General features: G+C 39.1%; 1 protein-coding gene across 2 annotated transcripts in view; it reads right to left on the reverse strand.

The window, feature by feature from the left end:
• The window catches only part of SEPTIN7 (septin 7), a 102,931-nt gene that overhangs the window by 8,118 nt on the left and 72,540 nt on the right, over positions 1 to 22,273 (reverse strand). The window contains exons 7-11 of one of the 2 annotated variants that reach the window (XM_073332894.1): positions 21,671 to 21,763; positions 15,396 to 15,492; positions 11,455 to 11,506; positions 8,742 to 8,867; positions 694 to 714 (exon numbers count right to left, since the gene is read on the reverse strand). In XM_073332894.1, the coding sequence (XP_073188995.1) occupies positions 694 to 714; positions 8,742 to 8,867; positions 11,455 to 11,506; positions 15,396 to 15,492; positions 21,671 to 21,763 (389 nt within the window). The remainder of the gene's footprint in view (positions 1 to 693; positions 715 to 8,741; positions 8,868 to 11,454; positions 11,507 to 15,395; positions 15,493 to 21,670; positions 21,764 to 22,273) is intronic. The other variant, XM_073332895.1, reaches the window with a different exon arrangement.

Below are 22,273 nucleotides of genomic sequence, written 5' to 3' on the forward strand. Positions count from 1 at the left end.
ATCTGTACACAGTTCTCATTCTGATAAGCAATGTCTAGAGAAATCAGTGAGGTTTAAGCAAGAAGGAAAAGGGAAGTGCAAGAAAGCATCAGGAACACTCCCACTCTCCCCATATAAAATAATATACATGTGTAATGTTAAGCTCTCTCTAAACCTTAGAGTTGTTATTCTATGTATACAAAAAGTAGAACCTCTGCAAGCCATTTGTATGATAAAACCATAGTCAAATGAATTTGACTACACTAACAAGTTTGCCAGTTTAACCCCTCCTTAAACAGCTGTAAATCTAGAGACAAGTTATGAAAATTCCACAAATTCTCAATAAGCACTAATATAACTATTACTCTGGAACTAATGAGAAACTGCAGAGCCAATCTGGGTGAATTACATAATTTACATATATCGTCAACCATTATAGTGCTCTTGTAGTCTTTGTTATTCTCATGGAATTTGACCAAAATCTTTCAAAAGTAAGTGGGAGTGTTCTATGAAGAATATTTGTCACTGAAAATATTTATAACTTTTAATCTAAAATGTTAGAGCAGTTTTAGAACAAAAAGCACTAAAGTAAAAACAGATGCCAGAAGCTGAACAACAGGAAAACTTAAATTTTGAAACACTTAACATTAAAGGTCTTATGTGTTTAAAGAGGTTTTGTCTGAAGTCTTTGGAAAAATTTAAACAACCACTTACATGCCTTCAACTGTGTCAAATCTAAAAAACAAAAAATACAGAGGCTTAGCATGCTTAAATAAAACCACAAAAACTAAAAAGCAGTAATTAAAAAAGCATAATTCATTATAGATTCCTAAAGCTAATTAAAATTTGTTTCCCCCCCAAAAAACCCCAAATTTTCCACAGTAAAATGAAAGACTGTTAGTTAAAGCTGGTTATGTTTATTTCAAAACTCAGTTAGTAAATCACTACACCATGTAAATATTAATGCAGATTTGATGTGCAGAGATATTTCAAAGACAGTTTTTACCTACAGTGGTGTGACTAAAGTACGCATGCTTTTAAAGTGATTTTACATATTTTAGTGACATTAACTTAACTACTTGCTCTAAGTAAGCTTTCTGAAATCAAACCAATCCATCTCTAGGCTTATTTGCCTTATAAAATTTGTCACCTAATGAAGGTCATTATATTCAAAGTGAATGATGGATGTTATATTTAAAGAGAAAGACTGTTCAGGTGCTATAGAAACAGCACTTAACTTTACTGGCCAGCAGAGGTCTCACAGGAGGCTATGCTCAACAGCAGGAAAAAGCATACAATGTAATTAAGTTTACATGGAGTATGGCATCTTAATTTGAGCTTGTGTTGTGTTAGCATCTCACTGACAGTAGTAAAATCAGAAGAAAAGATCAGCCTTCAGGAACTGGTATTTTTACATTAAATAATTTGCAACAAAGTATGAAGCCATTCATACTATTAGGACTGCTCCCTAGAATTTCCTGTTCTGTCTATAGGAAGCGTAGAATCTTGAGTGTGTGGCAAGGTTATTAACATCCTAGGAACATAGTCAAAAGGAGTTAGAAGCAGTCTATGCTAAGAAGCAGTTAAAAGGATCTACACGTTGCATATTTTGTTACTCTGTGTGACAATTTATTGAACATATCTGCAGCCAGATAAGGCTTATCTTTATGTCATTTATACAAATATATACCTTTTGATAATAAAAACATGGTTTATTTTTAACCTCACTGAAAATGTTTATTTCACATCAAAAAGTGAATATAGGACTTCTCAAATTAAGAATTTTTGGTTTCAATTTTAATAGATGCCACACAGTGCACGTGTACAGTTACACTATTTGCATAGTGTGAAGAGACAAGTTATCCATATACCTGAAGGTTACCCTTTGACATAATATTTTTTAGAGATGGGATGATGTTGAAAATGTGAAGGAATCAGACACTAAACCTAAAATACAAAAAGGCTACGTAATCATGGAAAAAACATGCTTTGGATTTCTCTTAAGCTAATGTGTTATTTGTAGAACAGCTGATTATAATATCAGCCAAGCAAGGAAGGAATTCAAGGGAGTCAAAAGGCAAGAAAAATTGTTTTGTTTTGGTGCATTTGGACAATACAGAATATATCTTGTAGCACACATTACTAATTCTGTTTTCATAGTCAATCACTGTATTTTGTTCAAAAACATGAGCTAACATTTACTCAAGGAACAGAGCTGCAAAGGTTACATTACCACCAGGAGAGGAGAGGAGAGGAGAGGAGAGAGAGAGTATACACACACACACACAGAGAGTGTGTGTGTGAGAGAGAGAATATATATATATAGAGAGAGAGTGTGTGTGAGAGAGAGAAAATATATATATATAGAGAGAGAGAGAGAGAGAGAGAGAGTGTGTGTGTGTGTCCCCAACAAACAACATTTAATACAAAATATTTGACATCTGCTAACAGAGTAAGAGGTTAGTGTGCAATATGGATACAGAACATACATTTTGGTGAGCTAGTAAAATGCAAGAGAAAATGGACAAACAAAATGTTGCAAACCCACTCTCTTTCTCTTGGAGCACATTTAAATGTTTTTGGACAAACTAGTCTACCTAAAACAGAGCCCGAATCAGAGGCTAACTACATTCCCACCTTACCAGGCTCAATCATGGCAACTTAGACAATGGTTTCCCTCCTCACTTACTTGGTCCTACAGGAAAGATGACATTCACTCTGCAAGATTTTCCTGCTCTCTAGGAGTTCCCTCTTGAGCCCTGCTGTGGGACTGGGATCCCATGGGTCCTGCAGGACCTGCTGTCATAATAGCGGGAGTAGGTGTGGGTATTGGAGGATGAGACAGGAGCAAGATTAAAAATAGTCCCGCATAGGGCTGTAGTTCCCTTTTCTATTTCTCCAGTTTGATTCTCCCTAATCTGAGAGAAATCCATTAGCCTACTCTAACTTGCTCAAACAGACAAGCTTCTTGCCAAGACCAGAGCTTAGTAAGGCAGAAATCGCTGTGGTCTTCAAAGCCACAGAAGAGACATTAGACAGTAAATGAGAATAAAATGCCTATGACTCAGAATGCAGCTTCACACACTGAATTCTGTATAGTAGTAGCCTATGAGAAGACTGTCTAGGGAGGAAGAACAAGATACTCTAAGATCCTGAAAGAGAGGGAAGAGATAGAAGGAGAACTTCTCACTATCTTATGGAAGCACTGCTCTCAGCAGTTTACTGTCAAAGGCTGCATTCGCAGACACCTGCACATTTAACTGACATAGCATGTTAAAGAGTGCAGGGAATGCCATGTGGAAACTTTGCAAAGCATGCCAACTGACATCTCCTTGACCCAGGCCAGGAGTTAGCCATGCTGTAGTTGAGAGAGCATTAAGTCTCAATGGATGGGCAACCTGAGGCTTCGTATGCTTCCTGGACACAGGACCTGATAATTTGGTCAGGACAAAAATCCCTTCCAGTGCATCACAGTCTGGGTCAGGTCACCCTATTGGAGATGCCTAAATTCACAAATGCCCTAATGTAAACCAATTATGGACCACATGGGAGTCTGGAGGCATTACTGGGCCCTGCTGACGGTGATCTTGATTTTAACAGAGGAATTGTTAGCACTTGGGCGAGCATCAGCAGGTCTGTATGCCTATCATCTTGCCCAATCAGAGCAATTAACACTAAAAGTGTCTTATGGAGAGCAGTTGTTTTTTCTTTCAGACCCTCCATATGAGGGGGAGGAAATGATAAAGCCATTGAAACGTGTATGGTACACACAACATTAATAGGTCTAGGTACCTGCTCCCCAAAACAGGAAACTTAATTTTGTTTTGGACAAGTCTACAGTGAGGATTCCCCAATTCTTGAAGAATCTGCTGGAATACATCAACTCTCTCCTGGAAGAATCCAATTGGCTTAACCAACCGTATTTTAACCAGAAGTACCATCTGTACTTTAAGATGATCTGAATATATTTCTTGTGCCACCCTGGTGGTTCAAGTATACAACTACCACTATGCCATCATATTTAGGATGGGCTTTTCCCAAATGTGTCCTCTGAATGCTAAATTGGCTAATCAGATGGCCCACAGTTTCCTGGGTGCTTATGTGAACTTTACTTTCCCTTGTGGACTAAGTTCTTTGAGCTGGGAAGGCATCTATATGAGTGCCCCACCCTGGCAGACTTGAATACATATGAGTTCTGGAGATGGAATTAGGGTGCTTTTATGACTCTATATGGTTCTCTTCAATCTAGTGAATCTAACAAGTGTTTCCCATACCACTTGGGTGCCTGGTGCTGAGAGTATGCCCAAGCGAACCAGCTGTCCAAGAAATCACCACCAAATTTTGGAAGCCTGCTGCCATGACCATTTATATAAATGGGTACAGCAGCCCTCCAAAGTGTGTGTGTAACTATTATTTCTGTTTCTATCTACCTATCTATATAAATGAAATGAGAACACATGCTAGCCTTAGGATAGAGGCCAGGCCAAATTGACAGCTGTCAAATATGACCCATAGGTACTTTTGATAGAGAGCATGCTCCATTGATGTCAGTAAATCTCTGATTAATCACTAGCAAGGTGAATGCAAGGTTTCTGAAGTTTTATGAATGGGCTCACCCACTTCAAGTCCTTCCCTAGACAGCCACAAAAGTTCTGAAGTAAGCCAGAACCACAAACTCTAGATGTCAGACACTTTGCAGAAAGAAGGGACTGCTTTTGTCGGTCACAGCACAAGAAAAATGGCTCAAGCATTGCCTCAGTCCACTCCTGCCTCTACCTTCACAGGTGAGCTATTATCCCACCCTTAGGAAATCTGAAAGGTTGGTTTTGTCTGTCACAGCCCCAGAAATCACATCAGCCACAGAGAGTAGAGGTTTCTTGGTGAGAGCAAAAATAAGTCTAAGACTCCTGAGGGGAGGCACAAATGAAGTGTATTTGTTTTCTTTCTCCCCTTTCTATGAAAGAATACACATGTCAGCCAGATGTGGCTACAGAGATCATCTTCCTATATGTTGCTCTAAATCTGGCAGGAATCAAAACTAGAGAAGCACAGTGAGGGAGCTCTAGAGTGGGAGAATGTGGGTGGTGACTGGTTATCCTGCCTGTGAGAATGAGCAAGGAATCCAATGTCTGTGCTGTCAGAGTCAAACAGGAGTTATGCTGTAAACCCAAGTAGCTCCAGAAAGTTAATCTGCATTAAATAGCTGTGTTGCATTAATTACATTCTTTTCAAATCAATCCCTTGGAATGTATGGTTACTGCTCTAACCTACAAATCTATACATCTTGTACTCTTACTGATGACTGTCCATAATTCTAAAAGTGCCCCAAAATAAAGGAAAATACTCTATTAAACTGTTACTGAAGTGTACAGTTTCATAAAAACTGTATATAATTTGACTCCATTCTCTTTGCTCTTCTTTTCCTTTATTAAAGAGTTATTGGATAAAAATATAGACCCTTAAAGATGGTCAGTGTTTCAATTTGTAGCATGACAATACTTATAACACAGATGCTGTGGCTCAAAAGTTCATATGGTTGAGGCAACTGTTCAGTGAGAACAGTGACATCCGATTTTTAATTAATATAAAAATCTGAAATGTTTGTGTTTTTCAAAAAAGGGCAAGGTAAGAATTTACAACAGGAGCAAACAATTTGACGCGAAGTAGTGGTGTGTGTTTACTTATAAGATACTGGAGAGGTAGGAGGCAAAATGACAGTAAGCAAACTCAGTTTTCTCTATTTGAAAAAGGAGGCAGGAATCTGAGTGAGACTAAAACTTAATAAGGAAGGAACTGGGGTGCTGAAAGGTTATGGGCCTCTAGTCTAGGATCTGGGTTCAATCATTAGTTCTTTCAAAATCTGCAAGAAAATCTTTTTGGTCGTCTCCAAGGACTGACTCAGATATTTGTACATAACAGTAGCTCCATGATGAATGGAACTGAGGGCTCAAGCTGCCAACTAGCATATAAATTTACTCTTTATTTACCTCAGCTATGCACTAATGAAGTGCTATGATTCTTAACAGAATCCTAAACGGAAGAGATTTGCTACAGAGAAATATGTTCCGAAGGGCATCTTTTACTTTAATAAATACATCCAGCCCCAAAGGCCAAACCAGGTGGGACAGTAGTAAAGTTACTGGGATGGTTTTGGTGGCAGGAGGTAAGATAATGAGCTATGCTTCTGAAAGAGAAGACCACAACATCAGTACTAATCGAGACACTCATGAGAACTAAAAGCATAAGCAACACTTGCTCTGAATACAAAAGTCTTAGTGATAAATAAGGCTATGTTTTAGTCATGGGTATTTTTAGTAAAAGTCATGGACAGTAAACAAAAATTCACGGCCTGCGACCAGCCCATGACTTGTTACTATATACCCCTGACCAAAACTTGGGTGCTGGGGGGTGCGTGTGTGCGCGCACCTGGGACCCCCTGCTGCTTCTGGGAGGGAGGGGGCAGCTGGCAGGCTCCTTACCTGGCTTTGTGCGGTTCCCAGAAGCAGCTGGCACGTCCCCCTGGAGATAAGCGCTGCCCAGAGCCATCACCCCATCCCGTACCCCAACCCCCTGCCTCAGCCCTGAGCCCCCTCCCACACTCAAACTCCTGCTGCTGCTGGGGGTGGTGGCCTGAGACTGCCCCAGCTGCACCTGCCACTGTAGAAGTCCTGGAAAGTCACGGAATCCGCAACAGACTCGCAGCCTTAGTGATAAATGATAAGTGCAGGAAACGTAACATTGGTTTTGGAACCTCTGAATATTGTACACAAAATAGGTAGCAAGCAGCACACAAAGAAGTTTTCAATATTAAGAACAAAGAATGCAATTGTATATTGCATTTTAAGGATTTACAGTGTTCAGACTACATAACATATGGAGAGAGTTTGGGTTTCGAGGCACGGACAAGTAGAAATCTGCCGATGAGGGACAAAATTGAAGTAAGGGTAAAGGTGTGAGATCAACAAAAGTAAAACTTTGGAAGTCAAAGCACATGCAGTGTTTTCCCCTTACTTGACCCTTATTGTAAAAGCAATGGTATTAACTCCAAAATTACGTAACAAAATAAGTGTGATCAGTTTCTTTTGTTTTTGTTGCAACTTTACATGTCATCCACAATCTAAGGAGCTTTATAAATCCCATGGAGAAGGCAGAACTTATCAGTCCAGGATATTATTACCACTTTGAAGAGAAAGCACCCTCAAGGTTTTGCACTTAACTATATTCTTTTCTCCTCTCACCCTGCTACATGCCCAATTCAAATATCCAATCAAACTTTTACATCTCTCCCTTCTTCCCTAATTCTCTTCATAATCACTCTACCCCATGAGGTATTTTCTCACTAAAATTACCTGAGGGATCTGAGGGATGAGAAGAGGAGGTATTATTGGACTCTTGCCTGCTCAATCAACCATGCTATGCTATTGTCAGCAATGCAGACAAACTTTAAAAAGAAATTTTAAATCTCTCTCTGTGAGCACTCAAGAGCCTCAAAGGATGTGGAGCAGGACGTTGTGACAACAGGTTGGGCAAGGTGAGAAACTGTTGTGTGTGTAACAACGTGACTAGTCAAAGTACAGATGCGGTTCTACTTTGGAATTCTCTTCACTCCAAAATTTTACTGTGTTTGAACTTGGTTGTGAAAAGCTGATTTGGTGACATGATTCTATTACATGGCAGTCAATGCAGCAGGGGGCACAAGTTTAGCATTGTGCCAGCTAACTCATTCCTTCAGAACCATTTTCAAACAGTAAAAATTTTAGTGTGGACAAGCCCTTAGTGTGAAATAGCCATACAAATCAGACTGCGACCTGCCCCTGCCAGAGATCAGGGATACCCCTCGCTGAGAAATAGCTGTACAATTGCGAGACAGTCACTGTATAGCACCCCTGCACTCGGATACTATATTGGAATGCTATTCTCAGTCTATCAAGGAAATAATTATACCATTCACGACTAACTTGCCTCAAGAATAATTTTTTAAAACAAATACCTGAAATAATTTACACTAGCTCCCTCAGACACATTATGTCTTCACTATTACATAGATGAATATACAAAATTTTAAAATGTATACTGAATCTAACAATTCTTGAAAATAGTCAACTTATTTGTTATATAAACAGAATAGGAAGAATAAACAAAATTTATATTTTATGCTTCCATAATTTAAAATTAACCAGAATGGCATGCAAAGTGCAACCATAAAAGGGACCAAAGTTGTTAGTTCTTTGTTCCTGCACCAGCTGGGGTTGAAATACTGCCCTAGCAGCTCCCCTCTCACAAAGGTATGGAGATGGAAAGACTGCTGTGTGTTACTAACAAGCTTTCTACCACGATGAGAGGCTTTGAAAAATACTGAGCAGAGTCCACTGAAGATGGGGAAGAGAATGTGTGATTTTATTCTTAAAGTTACTAAACACAAAGATAATTAAATCCACTCTTCCGCAAAAACAAAGCACTGAGCAGCACCATCAGCAAGAGAAACCACAAAAGCCAAGAGCAAGTTGTGCCCAGAAATAGAAACCTTGATGTCCAAAAACTCTCAAATGATTAATGTGCTTTGAAGAATCACAATGAACATTAAACTTCTTGCTTGTTTACACACAGCAGTTGTATAGGTTTAGCAAACATGTTGACTAAATAATTTTAGTGCTCTATTGTGTTTAGATGAGGCCTTCATAACTTGAGGTAAATGACTGAAATTAAGTAGAAAATATAGAATGGTGACATCAAATGTTGATACAAATTTAACAAGCACTTACTTAGTTAGCTGCCCTTTGTTTTTGTTGTTGTCAACTCCATTGTACGTAACAGCTGCCAGTTTTCTGCTCCTGTAGTTCTCATAATGTACGTTGTTAGTGACATCCTTCAGGTCCTGCATGTGAGTTCTGTCAATAGAAGTACAGGCTATCAGCAGAGTTCATTCTTCATGAATATCAAACATGATCTGAAAATCAGATTAGATCACCTTCATTTTGCAGATTTAATAATCCAATCAAATTTATTCTGTCCTATCGAAACAATGAGAATTGGAGAACTTTTTTTTTTTTTTTAATATTCTTGTTCATGGGAGCAACAATATAAATGCCTTCATTTCAAACTTAATGAATGATGGTAGGGTCACAGAAAGGACAGCATATTTTGCACAGAATAGCATTTCAAAATCGAGAGCTTACTTACCTTGTAAAGTAACTAGAGTTCTTCGAAATGCATCACCTGATGGGTGCTCCAGTTCTGGTGTGCCTGTGCCTTTGAATATAGATTTTTGATAGCAGAGATTTTGGGCCAGCAGCAGCAGTTTGGGTGTGTGGTAGGGTGCTCAGGGCTAGGGGTAGGGGTTTGGGGGTGTTTACTTTGGGGTGGGGGACTCCCACTAGCATGGTCCTGCAGCTCCTAGGCGGTGGAGGGGTCGGGGAGGCTCCGCCGTGAGCTACCCACAGGCTCCGCCCCTGCAGCTCCCATTGGCTGCGGTTCTGTGGGGAGCACGAGGATGTGTGGGGCACATGTGCAGGCTGGACACTTCTACCAAAAATCTCCAATCAAAGGCTCTGGCACACCTGAAGTGGAGCACCCACAGGAACACTACTCCAAGAACTGCAGCATTCCAAACGTTAATATTACAAGTTTTACAAATATAATATATTTTGTTGGTGAACTTGTAAATGAGGAGGACCAATATGAAATATAGCTCTATAGTCTTGTAATAATGCTGCATTAGACCCATCTAAACATTTGTCAGGCAATAAGTTAGAGTTCCAAGCACAAACTTGACTTGAGCTTCCACATTTCAAGCTTAGAAGTAGTACTTGTTGTGTGTCCAAGGTAAAGGTCAAGTACCAACTATCCACAATATCCATTCAGCAGCTCAAAGAAAATCCTCTGGAGTGAAGCTAAGCTGCCAAACAGCAATTGTTACAAGAGATTGGGAAATAAATCTAAAATTGCCCATGATAAAAAAGGCAGAGAGACTCCATCACCTTTTAACACAGGGAATACATCAAATCCTACTTTGGAAAACACCCATCCTGGAAGTAGGACACTAAATGCCTAGACAGTATTACATCACTACGAACAGAACTTCAATTGTCTGTTGGTTTATCAATTTTTAGGAAAAAATAACCACACACAGAGTGGGCAGGCAATACATCAACATTACCACTTGCTCAGGATTTGTTTAAACAAAATTATGCCCAAGAGTATGTCGACGTACGTTACATACAATAAAAAAAACAAAAACAAAAACAAAAAAAACACACCCCACAGGAATTAGAAAAAACTACCTAGTCCTTAGAAAAAACTACCTAGTCCAGCCCTCTCCATTACAAGATCTTTGTGTTAAATGTAGCTAATACTTTGCAGAGCCTTTTTGAGTCAATCCCTTTACATATCTTCCATTATTTCCCCTGAAAATTTTATAATCAGTCTTTGGTTTACTGTCAAGTCTAACTTTTCCTTTGCTCAACTTCATGCTAATTAAACTTTGTCCTTCTAGGACAGCATGGTTGAATTTGTATTGTACTGGGTTTTGTTGGGTTAGAAGAAATTTGGGAGTGGCCTACTTTTTTTTAATTATTCCTTGTCATATTGCATGACTAAGGTTTTACTTTGGAACAAAGGACTAATATGTTAAAAAGCAACCAGTTTATTCCACAAGTACTCTCTGTAGTAAGACAGTATAGAAGTATTAAGCAATTATCAAACTCTTGTTCAAGACTAACTTACTATGGTTCAAAGTCTGCCCTCACACACATCCACAATTTCTAGTAACTTCAGCAGGAGTTGCATATTTTGAGTCACAGGTGACAGAACTTAGGCCTTGTACTTTATTTGGAAAAAAAACGGAAAAGCAATAGAAAAGTTTGCTTTTAATCCAAATTTCCCTTACTGCCATTCTTTCCCATAGGCTTGTTACATTTTAGCAAACTTTTAAAAAGTTGAAAGGTATTATTGTACTAAGAGGGCTTCTATTTTGTCCCTCTGCATTTCTGTTTTCATTTCCTGCATATTTCACTGTCATTGATGTTAGGATAGAAACCAGGTTATCCGTCCAGCAAGTTCTAATCCACACTATTTAATGACAGGAGCACTAGCTGCTCAATCTTGACCTATTCAAATAATCTTATAAATATTTAAGGGACAAAGACAAAACTTCCATTGCCAATTAGAGAGGAAAAAATATATTCTGGAGGCTGTGTCAGATAGCCGCATTTCATTGATTGATGAACAAGTTATGACATGTTATGAGACTATTATTCTTGTATAATGAAGCAAGAGGTCTTGGAATTGTAAAGTAAATATTCTGCACTTTTACTTGAAGCAGAAAGCAGATCAATATTCAACATTTGCAGAGGAGTGAAAGATGTCCTTGAAAAAGAATATACAATATAAGGAGGTAGAGAACATAAGTTTCCTTCTCTTATATTCAACTGAACTCCTTTCACAATAGGTGTGCAATGTTCCACATAAACTACTTACCTTATCAACATGTTCCTTAGAATTGTGAAGTCACAGTGTTCACCATTTTCAACTGTGGGGAAGAAAGTAAAATGTAAGTTAAGACAGTGTAACCAAAACTTGTGCCATACATAAGGTAGAGGGAGATGTTGAGATTGAATATATTTGAGTATTAATGTTTTCCTATGTATAAACCTCCTGTTTCTCTACATGTGCCCCCATATTTTTTTCCCAGAGCGAATTTTATACTTCTCATTCCAGATTACATAAAAAAGCTTAACAGACATATATGCAAAACATATCACTCAACCTACCACTGAAATGTAGTAGCTGTTGGACAGTACATAACATTTCAAAAGCTCAGGGAAGAGAGTGAAGAATAATTTCCAAATGAAACAGGTGAATTTAAAGTGACACCAAATTTTTAAAAAGTGTGTTAATTTTTTCAACTATATTGTTACAAATAGTATCTAAGATTACTATAACAAAGATGAGCGTTCTAAATTTTAGTGTACACTCAATGAAACTAACTAAATAATGGCTGTTTAATGTACCGCTTCCTCTACATGGCGAAGTCTCCCAACTTGTGTAAGTCTCAGTGCAACAGAGAGAAAAACATTTAAGATATATCATAAGAAAATATGATTGTAAAACAAACTGGTAGGGGAATTCAGGGACAAATGTAGTACTTTAAATTACACTTAAAAAGCTGATTAGATTTCAAGTTGACAGTGTCTCCATGCAACTAGAAAGCAATAATCCCAATTGCATTTAATCACGATTCTGGAACAGACATCCATATATATGTTTGCAAAGAGCCACTGAACTCTATACTATGTATCTGAGACAAATTCCATATAGGATATGTTATAAATTTTGGATTGCCATGTTACCACATAAAAATACAAAATCAATTTTACAAGTGAAGTGACATCAAATTTGGTATCAGGTAAATTCTACCAATTGAACAGATAGAGTAGTTAATTTTTGGAAGCTAAAATACCTGAACTTCATAGTACTGGAAGCAGACACAAATGAAGTTTTATTCATCACTTTTAAAATATTTACATATGAGTAAAGGTATTTGAACAATCCAGGAACTTTAAGACTATATGTTGACTTCGCCAGAGAGCAAGGGTAAGGCAATCAGCACATAACTGACTAAACTCATTTTCCTAGTCCCCAGTGTCCTGATTTGCCAACTTCTTCCCCAAATAAGGCTCCAACACACCAAGCCAGGTGCCATCACACCCACCAAGTTAGCTCTCCTGAGAACAAAGTCTACCAGGATCAGGAAAATCCTGTTTTTAAAATATTGGGTGTATTATGTATATTTACTTCAGAAAGACCAAATCAATTTTTAATTACACCCAATTAATCAAAAGTTCTTAAATTAAAAAGGAACTATGTAATCGGACAAAGAATCCTACAGTAAAAGAAAAATGTAGTACAATATATTGACAGCAAATCCCCTTTCAAAAATTTGCCAGTTTACTAAAATCCCAAATATACCAATGCACTCCTGATTTCCAAAGAGAAATTAAATCAAAGTACACAAATACCCACTGAATTTCATGCTAAAATTGGTGGTTCTATTTTAATTGCTAATTTACACCGAGTTTGAAAATCAGGAGCCTGTTAACTATAGACATTTATACAGATGAACACTAACCCAGAAGATGTAGGCCATTACATCACTGCTCAAGTGTATGAGACTGATAAGTGACTAAAATGGAAATTACATGTAGTTCTTTGCTTGTGAATCTGAAGTGTAGCTTTATTTACAGAATACAATATCTGGTGAGTTTGTGTTTATAGATGGGATGGCAATGTAAACCATGGGAGAATTCCAACAGGACTGGAATTCCAGCAGATCTACATAATGACCTGAGTGTCCGCTGTTAATGGTCCCAGAATCATTAGCAAACACTGAATCAGATCAGAGTTGTTATTGATGCTCACCCTCTTCCCCCCACCCCCCCAAACCACCACTCGGATCTGCACATTTAATGGATTCAGGTTAATTCTACACTTGCACTGTGGTCAGACTAACTGAGCAGACATCATCATCAAAGACCAGGACATAAACATAACTTTACTGAGAACAGTTCACTGCAAAAGAATATTCTGCAAAATTGCACCCCACTGATGATCTTTGTAAGACATCAAGTTCCTTGTTTCACCTTTATTTAGTATGTATTTAAATACACAGTGGCTGAGCAAATCGAGGCCATGCACTCGACCCAATGTATTTACTTATAGATAAAAGAACTGTGAAAGACACTGTGAATGATTTCTCCATCAGACTGAAAGATAAGTAGTAAGAATAGTAGGAGAAATGGGGGAAGAATGGGAGACAATGGTATGGAGAAGGGGACATGGAAGACAGAGCCCCTGGCATATGGGGAGACAAAGACTCTGGCATATGGGAAAGGGGATCAGAGTCCTGGCATTAGGAGGATGTGAACAGGGAGCTTGCGGAGGGGAATGGAGGAATGCAAGGAGCCCCTGGTGTGTGCTATCTAAGCTCAGCCTAGAAAAGCAACAAGGCTTGTGACCCTCTAATACAAATTCATGCAACAGCTATACCCTGCAGTTATTTTACTCCAAATAATTTTAATTTCTGCTTTGACATTCCATTTACATAACATGTGAAATCATACTCCCAATAAAGTATAGAGTTATAAAAGTTTGTTTTTAAAGTAAAAACAGTAGCACCATTTAATATTTCAAATGTCTAAACCAAGAGCCTGCCCCTGCCCCCTCCCAATGTTCTACTGCAGCTGGTTTATACTCTACACCAAAACCCATTTCCTGTCAGACATGCACTTCAAAGAACTACAGCACTTCCTTTAACATATTTGTAAAATATGCTGTTTTGTTTAGTGCTGCATTAACTTGGTTCACAGTTAAGCTGCTTTAAAAAAAATTTGCTTCATAAAGTTTATAGATAAGAATTATTGTGGTAAACACAATGTAAAACAATCTATGGTGGTCACTCCAACATATGTTGGAGTTGGGTGCATACATATGCAAACCAAAAATAGAATAAAACTTCACTTCGCAAAGGCAGCTGTTGAAGGCTCGGTGTTTGGGTTTTCATGTACCATATTTATCATGCATGCAAAGAGGTAATGAATGGTATGTAGCAGGCAAATAATATTCGTTATCTCATAAAAACAGTTATCTTCAAATCTATACTAAAGCAGCAAACTATACCTATTTCCACTTACAACGGGTACAAAAAGCAAATATCAAACTTTAATTAGACTTTACATAGCGGAGAATGGCATTTGGGTTGTTAAATGAAAATGTATCTTTGAACTCAATGCGAGACGAAAACTTTCAGTATGCTCAACTCTAAGGTCAATGGCTTTAGGAAAAACAACAATTTATTATAGTCTAGTGAAAATAAGATGATCTGCCAGGAATTTTAAATTGTATTTATTCTAGCCTAGATGATCAAACAAACATCCCTAATGCGAAAGCCCCTGGAAACAAGAGACTAGGAAACTGATTGTTTATGTAATAAACCATATGGACATTTCTGCAACACTGAAGTGGAAATATTATGAGCACTAGTAAACAGCTGAACATCAAGCATAATCTTGTTTATGTAATGAAGTATGAACTGAAATTAAAGTAAGATACTGCAGTTTAATTACAGTTCACTGGAAGATACCTCCATGGGTCTTGAACAGATGATTCACAAGCAAAAAACTTAAGTATATCTTTTATAAAACATTTAACTTTGGCAAGACTGCATTTGTTCTGAGGCTGGAAAAAGGATGATTTACACAAATTGTAGCACTGCTGAACAAAATCTGCAGGTTTTATTAAGTTTTCAGTTGCAAATACTTTAATGTAAGTTAAAATGTTTGAAGCAAAGACTGCAGATTTATTTATAATCCAATGCACTTACATTACAATAGAAAAGCTACAAATACTGGAAAAAAGTTTACCTTCTGCAACACCCCAAGGATATTGCCTTCCTCTGACTCTCTTGCCATTGACTTCAATGATCGTATTACTTCCTACCACAGCAAGAGGTAAACGGTCCTAAAAGATAAAAAACAGTATGATTTTTCAATACCAATGTGTGTCTTCGGCCTAAAGATATTGAAATAAAGCATAAGTATAAACTTAATACAAAACAAAGTAGGGTTTTATTATTCTGTAATCCAGCTCACCAAAAGTTCAGGGAAGCTTGTACTATTACTGATATGTACCAGTTACAGGAGATTTATCCAGCTTTGAAATTCCCTGTATTCTGATTGGTCTGTAAGTCTGATTTAAAAATAACCACACAGTTATTTTTATAGGCCATAGAGCATGTAAACCATGTACTGATTAACAAGGATTGTCAGCCAGTCTGAGTACAGGGTTTTGATCACTGGTTATTTCTCAACCTTTACAGTGATTATGCAATTCACTATTCTTAATGGCTACTATAATGTTTGCTTTGACTGAATCTTGTACTCATAACTTTTGAGTTTATGGTCATCAAAAATGGCTGCCTTGGCTGATGCAGAACTCAAATTTACACACAAGAAAAGCTGTCAATTACTTGAAAGCAACATCTTACAAAGTTAACCCCATCTCTATTCTGCTTTTCACTCTACAGCAGAGGTGGGCAAACTACAGCCCGCAGGCTACATCCGGCTTGTGGGACTGTCCTGCCTGGCCCCTGAGCTCCCAACCGGGGAGGCTAGCCCCTGCTGTTCCCCTCCCTTGCAGCCTCACCTTGCCGTGCCACCAGTGCTCTGGCCCGCCACTCCTGCCGGGCAGTGCGGCGGTGTGGCTGCAAGCTCCTGCTGCTCTGAGTGGCATGGTAAAGGGGCGGGGGGCAGTTGGATAGACGTGGGAGTCCGGGGGGGGGGAATGGGTTGGGGGAATGGGGGTGCAGTCAGGGGACAGGGAATGGGGGGGTTGGATAGGGGTGGGAGTCCCGAGGGGCCTGTCGGGGGGCAGGGGGGTGGATAGGGGTCGGAGCAGTCAGGGGACAGGGAGCAGGGGAGATTGGATAGGAGGCAGGGTCCCAGGGGGCAGTTAGGGGTGGGGAGTCCCAGGAGGGGGCCGTCAGGGGACAAGGAGCGGGGTGGTGGTGGTGGTGGTATTGGATGGGTCGGGAGTTCTGAGGGAGGCAATTGGGGCAGGAAGTGGGAAGGGACGGATGGGCGCAGGGGTCAGGCTGTTTGGGGAGGCACAGCCTTCCCTTTCCTGCCCTCCATACAGTTTTGGAATCCCGATGCAGCCCTTGGGCCAAAAAGTTTGCCCACCCCTGCTCTACAGGCTAGCAAGATTCATCACCAGATCAACTCCTATATCTGTTTGTGTTTATCCTGGGAGAACCCTAGGTCTTCCCCATTCCAATTGTTTTCAATACACAATGCAAACAAAAATATTACATCTTTTCTAGGAAGAAGAACCTTGTTAAACTGTTGGGAATAAAAAGAAATACATCTGGGGAAAGTGACTGAGGGAAACAAAATATGATGGAATGAAGTATGAGAGAAGGAACAAGGGTTTTCAATTGTTTAAAAGTTTGAGCTTTTCACACTTTGAGGGCCCTTTTCGGTTTTCTGCTGCTTTTCTCCTCAATTGCAGTTTTAGCATACCAATCACTAGAGGGTGCTTCTATTTAACTCAGTAGTAAGCATACCCTGTGCTGCTGCATACCTATGCTTTGGGCCTCCAAGTTTATTCCTTATTTAAAAAAACAAAACTCTATCAATTATTCTACAGCACTGGTTCAAAACACAAGAGTGTTACTGAAGTGTTCTCTACCACTGATTAATATTTTTAAAGAAGGGATTTAGCACAGGATATAGTTACTACATTCTACAGGAAATGCTTTTAAATAAATTATTTGTATTATGGCAGCACTCAGGACCCCCAAACAAAGTTCAAGGACCCACTATGCTACCCACAGTACAGACAAGATAGAATACAGCCATAGTTCACAAATGTACAGGTGGATGAAATGAACAATGGTGACAGATTGGAAGGATAAGGAGGTAATAAACCGTCATATAAGAGTTAAATGTATATTGACTATAGTTTTCATTCTAAAATTTATTTTTAAGTAGGGTTGTTAATTAATCGCAGTAACTCACGCGATTAACTAAAAAATTAATCACGATTAAAAAAATTACTCATGATGAATTGCTGTTCTAATTACACTGTTAAAGAACAGAATACCAATTGAAATTTATTAAATATTTTGAATGTTTTTCTACATTTTCAAATATATTGATTTCAATTACAACACAGAATAGAAAGTGTACAGTCACTTTATATTATTAAAATATTTGCACTGTAAAAGTTAAACAAAACAGTATTTTTCAATTCACCTCATAAAAGTACTGTAGTGCAATCTCTTTATTGTGAAAGTGCAAATGTAGATTTTTTTTTTTTTGGTTACATAACTGCACTCAAAAACAAAACAATGTAAAACTTTAGAGCCTACAAGTCCACTCAGTCCTACTTCTTTTTCAGCCAACTGCTAAGACAAACAAGTCTGTTTACATTTCCATGCTGATGATGCTCGTTAAAAAAATAATGCGTCAATTAAATTTGTGACTGAACTCCTTGGGGGGAGAACTGTATGTCCCCTGCTCTATGTTTTACCCGCATTCTGCCATATATTTCATGTTAAAGCAGTCTTGGATGATGACCCAGCATGTTGTTTGTTTGAAGAACACTTTCACTGCAGATTTGACGAAATGCAAAGAATGTACTAATGTGAGATTTCTAAAGATAGCTGCAGCACTTGACCCAAGGTTTAAGAATTGGAAGTGCCTTCCAAAATCTGAGAGGGACGAGGTGTGGAGCATGAATCATAGAATATCAGGGTTGGAAGGGACCTCAGGAGGTCATCTAGTCCAACCCCCTGCTCAAAGCAGGACCAATCCCCAATTTTTTCCCCAGATCCCTAAATGGCCCCCTCAAGGATTGAACTCACAACCCTGGGTTTAGCAGACCAATGCTCAAACCACTGAGCTATCCCTCCCCCCCCCCCATGCTTTCAGAAGTCTTAAAAGAGCAACAGTCCAATGCAGGAACTACAGAAACTGAACCACCAAAATAGAAAATCAACCTTCTGCTGGTGACAGCTGACTCAGATGGAGAAATTGAACATGCGTCAGTCTGCACCGTTTTGGATGGTTATCGAGCAGAACCCATCATCATCATGGATGCATGTCCTCTGGAATGGTGGTTGAAGCATGAAGGGACATACAAATCTTTAGCGCATCTGGCATGTAAATATATTGCGACACCGGCTCCAACAGTGCCATGAGAACATTTGTTCTCACTTTCAGGTGACATTGTAAACAAGAAGCGGGCAGCATTGTTTCCAGCACATGTAAACAAACTTGTCTGAGCGACTGGCTGAACACGAAATAGGACTGAGTGGACATGTAGGTTCTAAAGTTTGACGTTTTATTTTTGAATGCAGTAATTTTTGTGCATAATTCTAAATTTGTAAGTTCAACTTTCATTATAAAGAGATTGCACTACAGTACTCATATTAAGTGAATTGAAAAAGACTTATTTTTACAGTGCAAATATTTAAAAATAAAGTGAGCATTGTGCACTTTGTATTCTGCACTGAAACGGAAATCAATATATTTGAAAATGTGGAAAACATCCAAAAAAATTTAAATAAATGGTATTCTATTATAGTTTAACAGCACGATTAATTTTTTTAATCACTTGATAGCCCTACTTTTAAGCAGGGTGTTAGATTATTCAAAAGCTCATTAAAATGGTCTCCAGAAAAAGGAAAAAGTCATTAATTCCAACAAAATTGCCATCTACAGGCTTGAGTGAAGTTTCTGTGTGGTCTATTTGGGGAGGATGGGGCCCGAGTTTAGTGGCCTGCTAAGCAAGGGTAAGAGCTTCCTAACAAGATTCTAGCCAGCCATCCTTCGTTCCCTACTACCTTTAGCATCCCTTGACAAGGAGGTGGGTCTAATTTAGGGAGAACAGGAGTTTAAAAAGCCAGCTCGCAAGCAGAGGAGCTAGTGAACAGGAGCAGCAAACAGGGGAGTTCAGTGAGGGAGTTCTCCAGGTGAAGGAGGACTGAGTACGTGATCCTTGGGGTGAGTTCGTTGTGTGCTTGCTTGCCATATGCCTGCTTGATTGAAGTTTATAGTTTGGTCTGTGTGTTGAGCCTAGGCTGAGAGTTTCCTAAAAAGTTTCTAGCCTGCCATCCTTTTATACTTAGAATCTCTTGACAAGGGGGCAGGGCTAACTCAGGGAGAACAGGGGTTTAAAAAGCCAGCTTGTAATTGACCAGATGAGCTAGTGAACAGGGGACTTTTGCGAGAGAGTTCAGAGAGGGAGCGAGAGAGCCAGAGACACCTAATAAATATTCTCTAACTTAGGCCAATAATCACCCCACTCAAAAAAAATATACACACAGAGAACAACCAACCAACCCTGCAAGATTAAAAATAATCAAGGCAGAAGTCGAGCAACAGAGTCAGGGGGCTATCCAGTTTATTGCACTGAATGCAGCATGTATGTTTACCTGCCTTGTGGGGAGGTGGCATGTTTGTGCATTTGGTGCAAGCAACTCATGGCCCTCAGAGACAGAGTACGGGCTCTTGAAACCAGAGTGACTGAACTGGAGACAGAGAGACACAAAGTGGTAGACAGATGAGACTTTCCGGGACACAGCAGAACAGTCCCATCCCAGTCTGACAGCCTTTATGTTGCTGAGGAGGATGAAAGTCTTGAGGAAGGAGAACATCAAGCTGGAGCGGAGAGAAATGATCCCTTAGTTGGAACCCTTCTTCCAGATGATGCCATGGCATCCTCTCGCACTGAGGATACCTCTCCAGGGGAGGGGATCCCTGTTATTAGGAAGGGACAGGCAATAGTAATGGGGGATTTGATTATTATAAACATATAGTTGGGTTTATGATGTCCAGGAGAAGTGCATGGTGAATTGCCTGATGAGCATGAAGGTTATAGATCTCAAGACATTTAGACAGACTTATGTGCAGTACTGGGGAGGAGCTAGTGGTCGTGGTACACGTAGGTGGTACACTCGTTGAGGGTGGATTAAATTATGTTGACAGGAGGGCTCTCTCCGGTCAGCACAGAACAGCTATACAAGAGATCTTACAGTGGTGCAGCTGCATCACTACAGATGTGACACCATATGCTCTGTAGTGTAGACATAGCCTTAGGCTTCTTGGTAGCAGTCTCGGGAACGCTTTCAGTTCCACACGCAGAGACAGACAGGCTGAACTGCAGGGTATCAATGAACGGATGAGATGATGGTGTTCAGAGGAGGGGTTTAGGTTTATCAGGAACTGAGGAACCTTTTGGGAAAGGAGGAGCCTACATCGGAAAGATGGGCTACACCTAAACCACCACAGAACCAGACTTTTTAAAGCATATAAAATTTAAAAAGTCACAGAGGAGTTTTTAAACTAAGGATCGGAGGAATGATCACAGGTGCAGAGAAGCACATGGTTCAGACAGACACATCCTGTAGTGGAGGATTTATTAAAGGGGATACTCTATATTCTAATAAAGAGGAGAGGATATAATTTAAGTAAATACAGGTAGGAACTGAAGAGAAGCAGTCAAACAAAAGTCCCATTCCATCACATCACATGAAGGCAGACAACTAAAAGACTGACAAATTTATAAGTGCTATGGTTGAAGTCTAAATACTAAGATAGGTGAACTTGAATGCCTGGTATTAAATGAGAATATTGATATAACAGGCAACACAAGAACTTGGTGCAATGATGATAACCAATGGGACACAGTAATACCAGGCTACAAAATATACAGGAATGGCAGAGTAGGTTGGGGAGTGGCAGTATACGTGTAAGTCAGCAGAGTAAATATCTTAAATGAATCAAACAGTATCACAGAATTTCTATGGATAGAAATTCCATGATTGAATAATAAGAGTATAGCAGTAGGAGTATGCTACCAGTCATTATACTGGTGACTGTGAAATGCTCAGGGAAATTAGAGGCTACAAAAACAGAAAACCTAATAATAATGGTGACTTTCAGCTATCCCCATGTTGACTGAGAACATGTGGGCTCAGGATGGGATGCAGAGATAAAATTCCTGGACACCATTAATGACTGCTTCTTGGAGCAGCTAGTCCTGGAGCCCTCAAAAAGGGCAAGATATTCCCTCGCCCCTAAAATGAAATTATCTAGTTGTGAACAATATGTTGCAAAACACAAAAATTATCTACCTTTATCTTTTTAACCAGCTTATTCTCTTCTTCATCATCTGTTTCTGGAAATTCGTATATTTTAATTTTGTGCTCTTGGATTTCTTTCATAATCTAAAAGAGAAACATTGAGTTACTAACAGTCAAACAATCAGTAAAATTATTACTGAAGCATGCATTATTTACTTGCTGTTACCTGGTCATTCTACTCCCTCCATTTGGCATTGGGGAATTCTCTTTTTTAAACTGACTTCTGCAATGAAGTTAATGCCTCAGATGACTGCTAGTGTATGTGAAAGATAGGTGTAGTATGCTCAGCAAATCCCCCAATAATCTAATTTTTGGAAACTTGCCTGAAATTTAACCTTGGAATTTTCCATTTATTGCACATAATCTAAATAAACTGTTCTTTCAATAACACTTATTTTTCCCACAAAAGTTTGAATGATTTTCAAGCATAGCTAAATAATACAAGTTCTACTGTAGTTACTGTTGTCACTCCTACTTCTGTTCACCTCCAGCTCAGCTGAATTGGCACTGCTTGAAGCAGTATCACCTGCCTGTCCCTCTCAGCAGAATTTGAGGCAGGTGGACTGACTCCAGTGGCAAGCATAGAACAAAAAT

The sequence above is a fragment of the Lepidochelys kempii genome, chromosome 2 (assembly GCF_965140265.1).
Source record: "Lepidochelys kempii isolate rLepKem1 chromosome 2, rLepKem1.hap2, whole genome shotgun sequence".
Taxonomy (NCBI): domain Eukaryota; kingdom Metazoa; phylum Chordata; order Testudines; family Cheloniidae; genus Lepidochelys; species Lepidochelys kempii.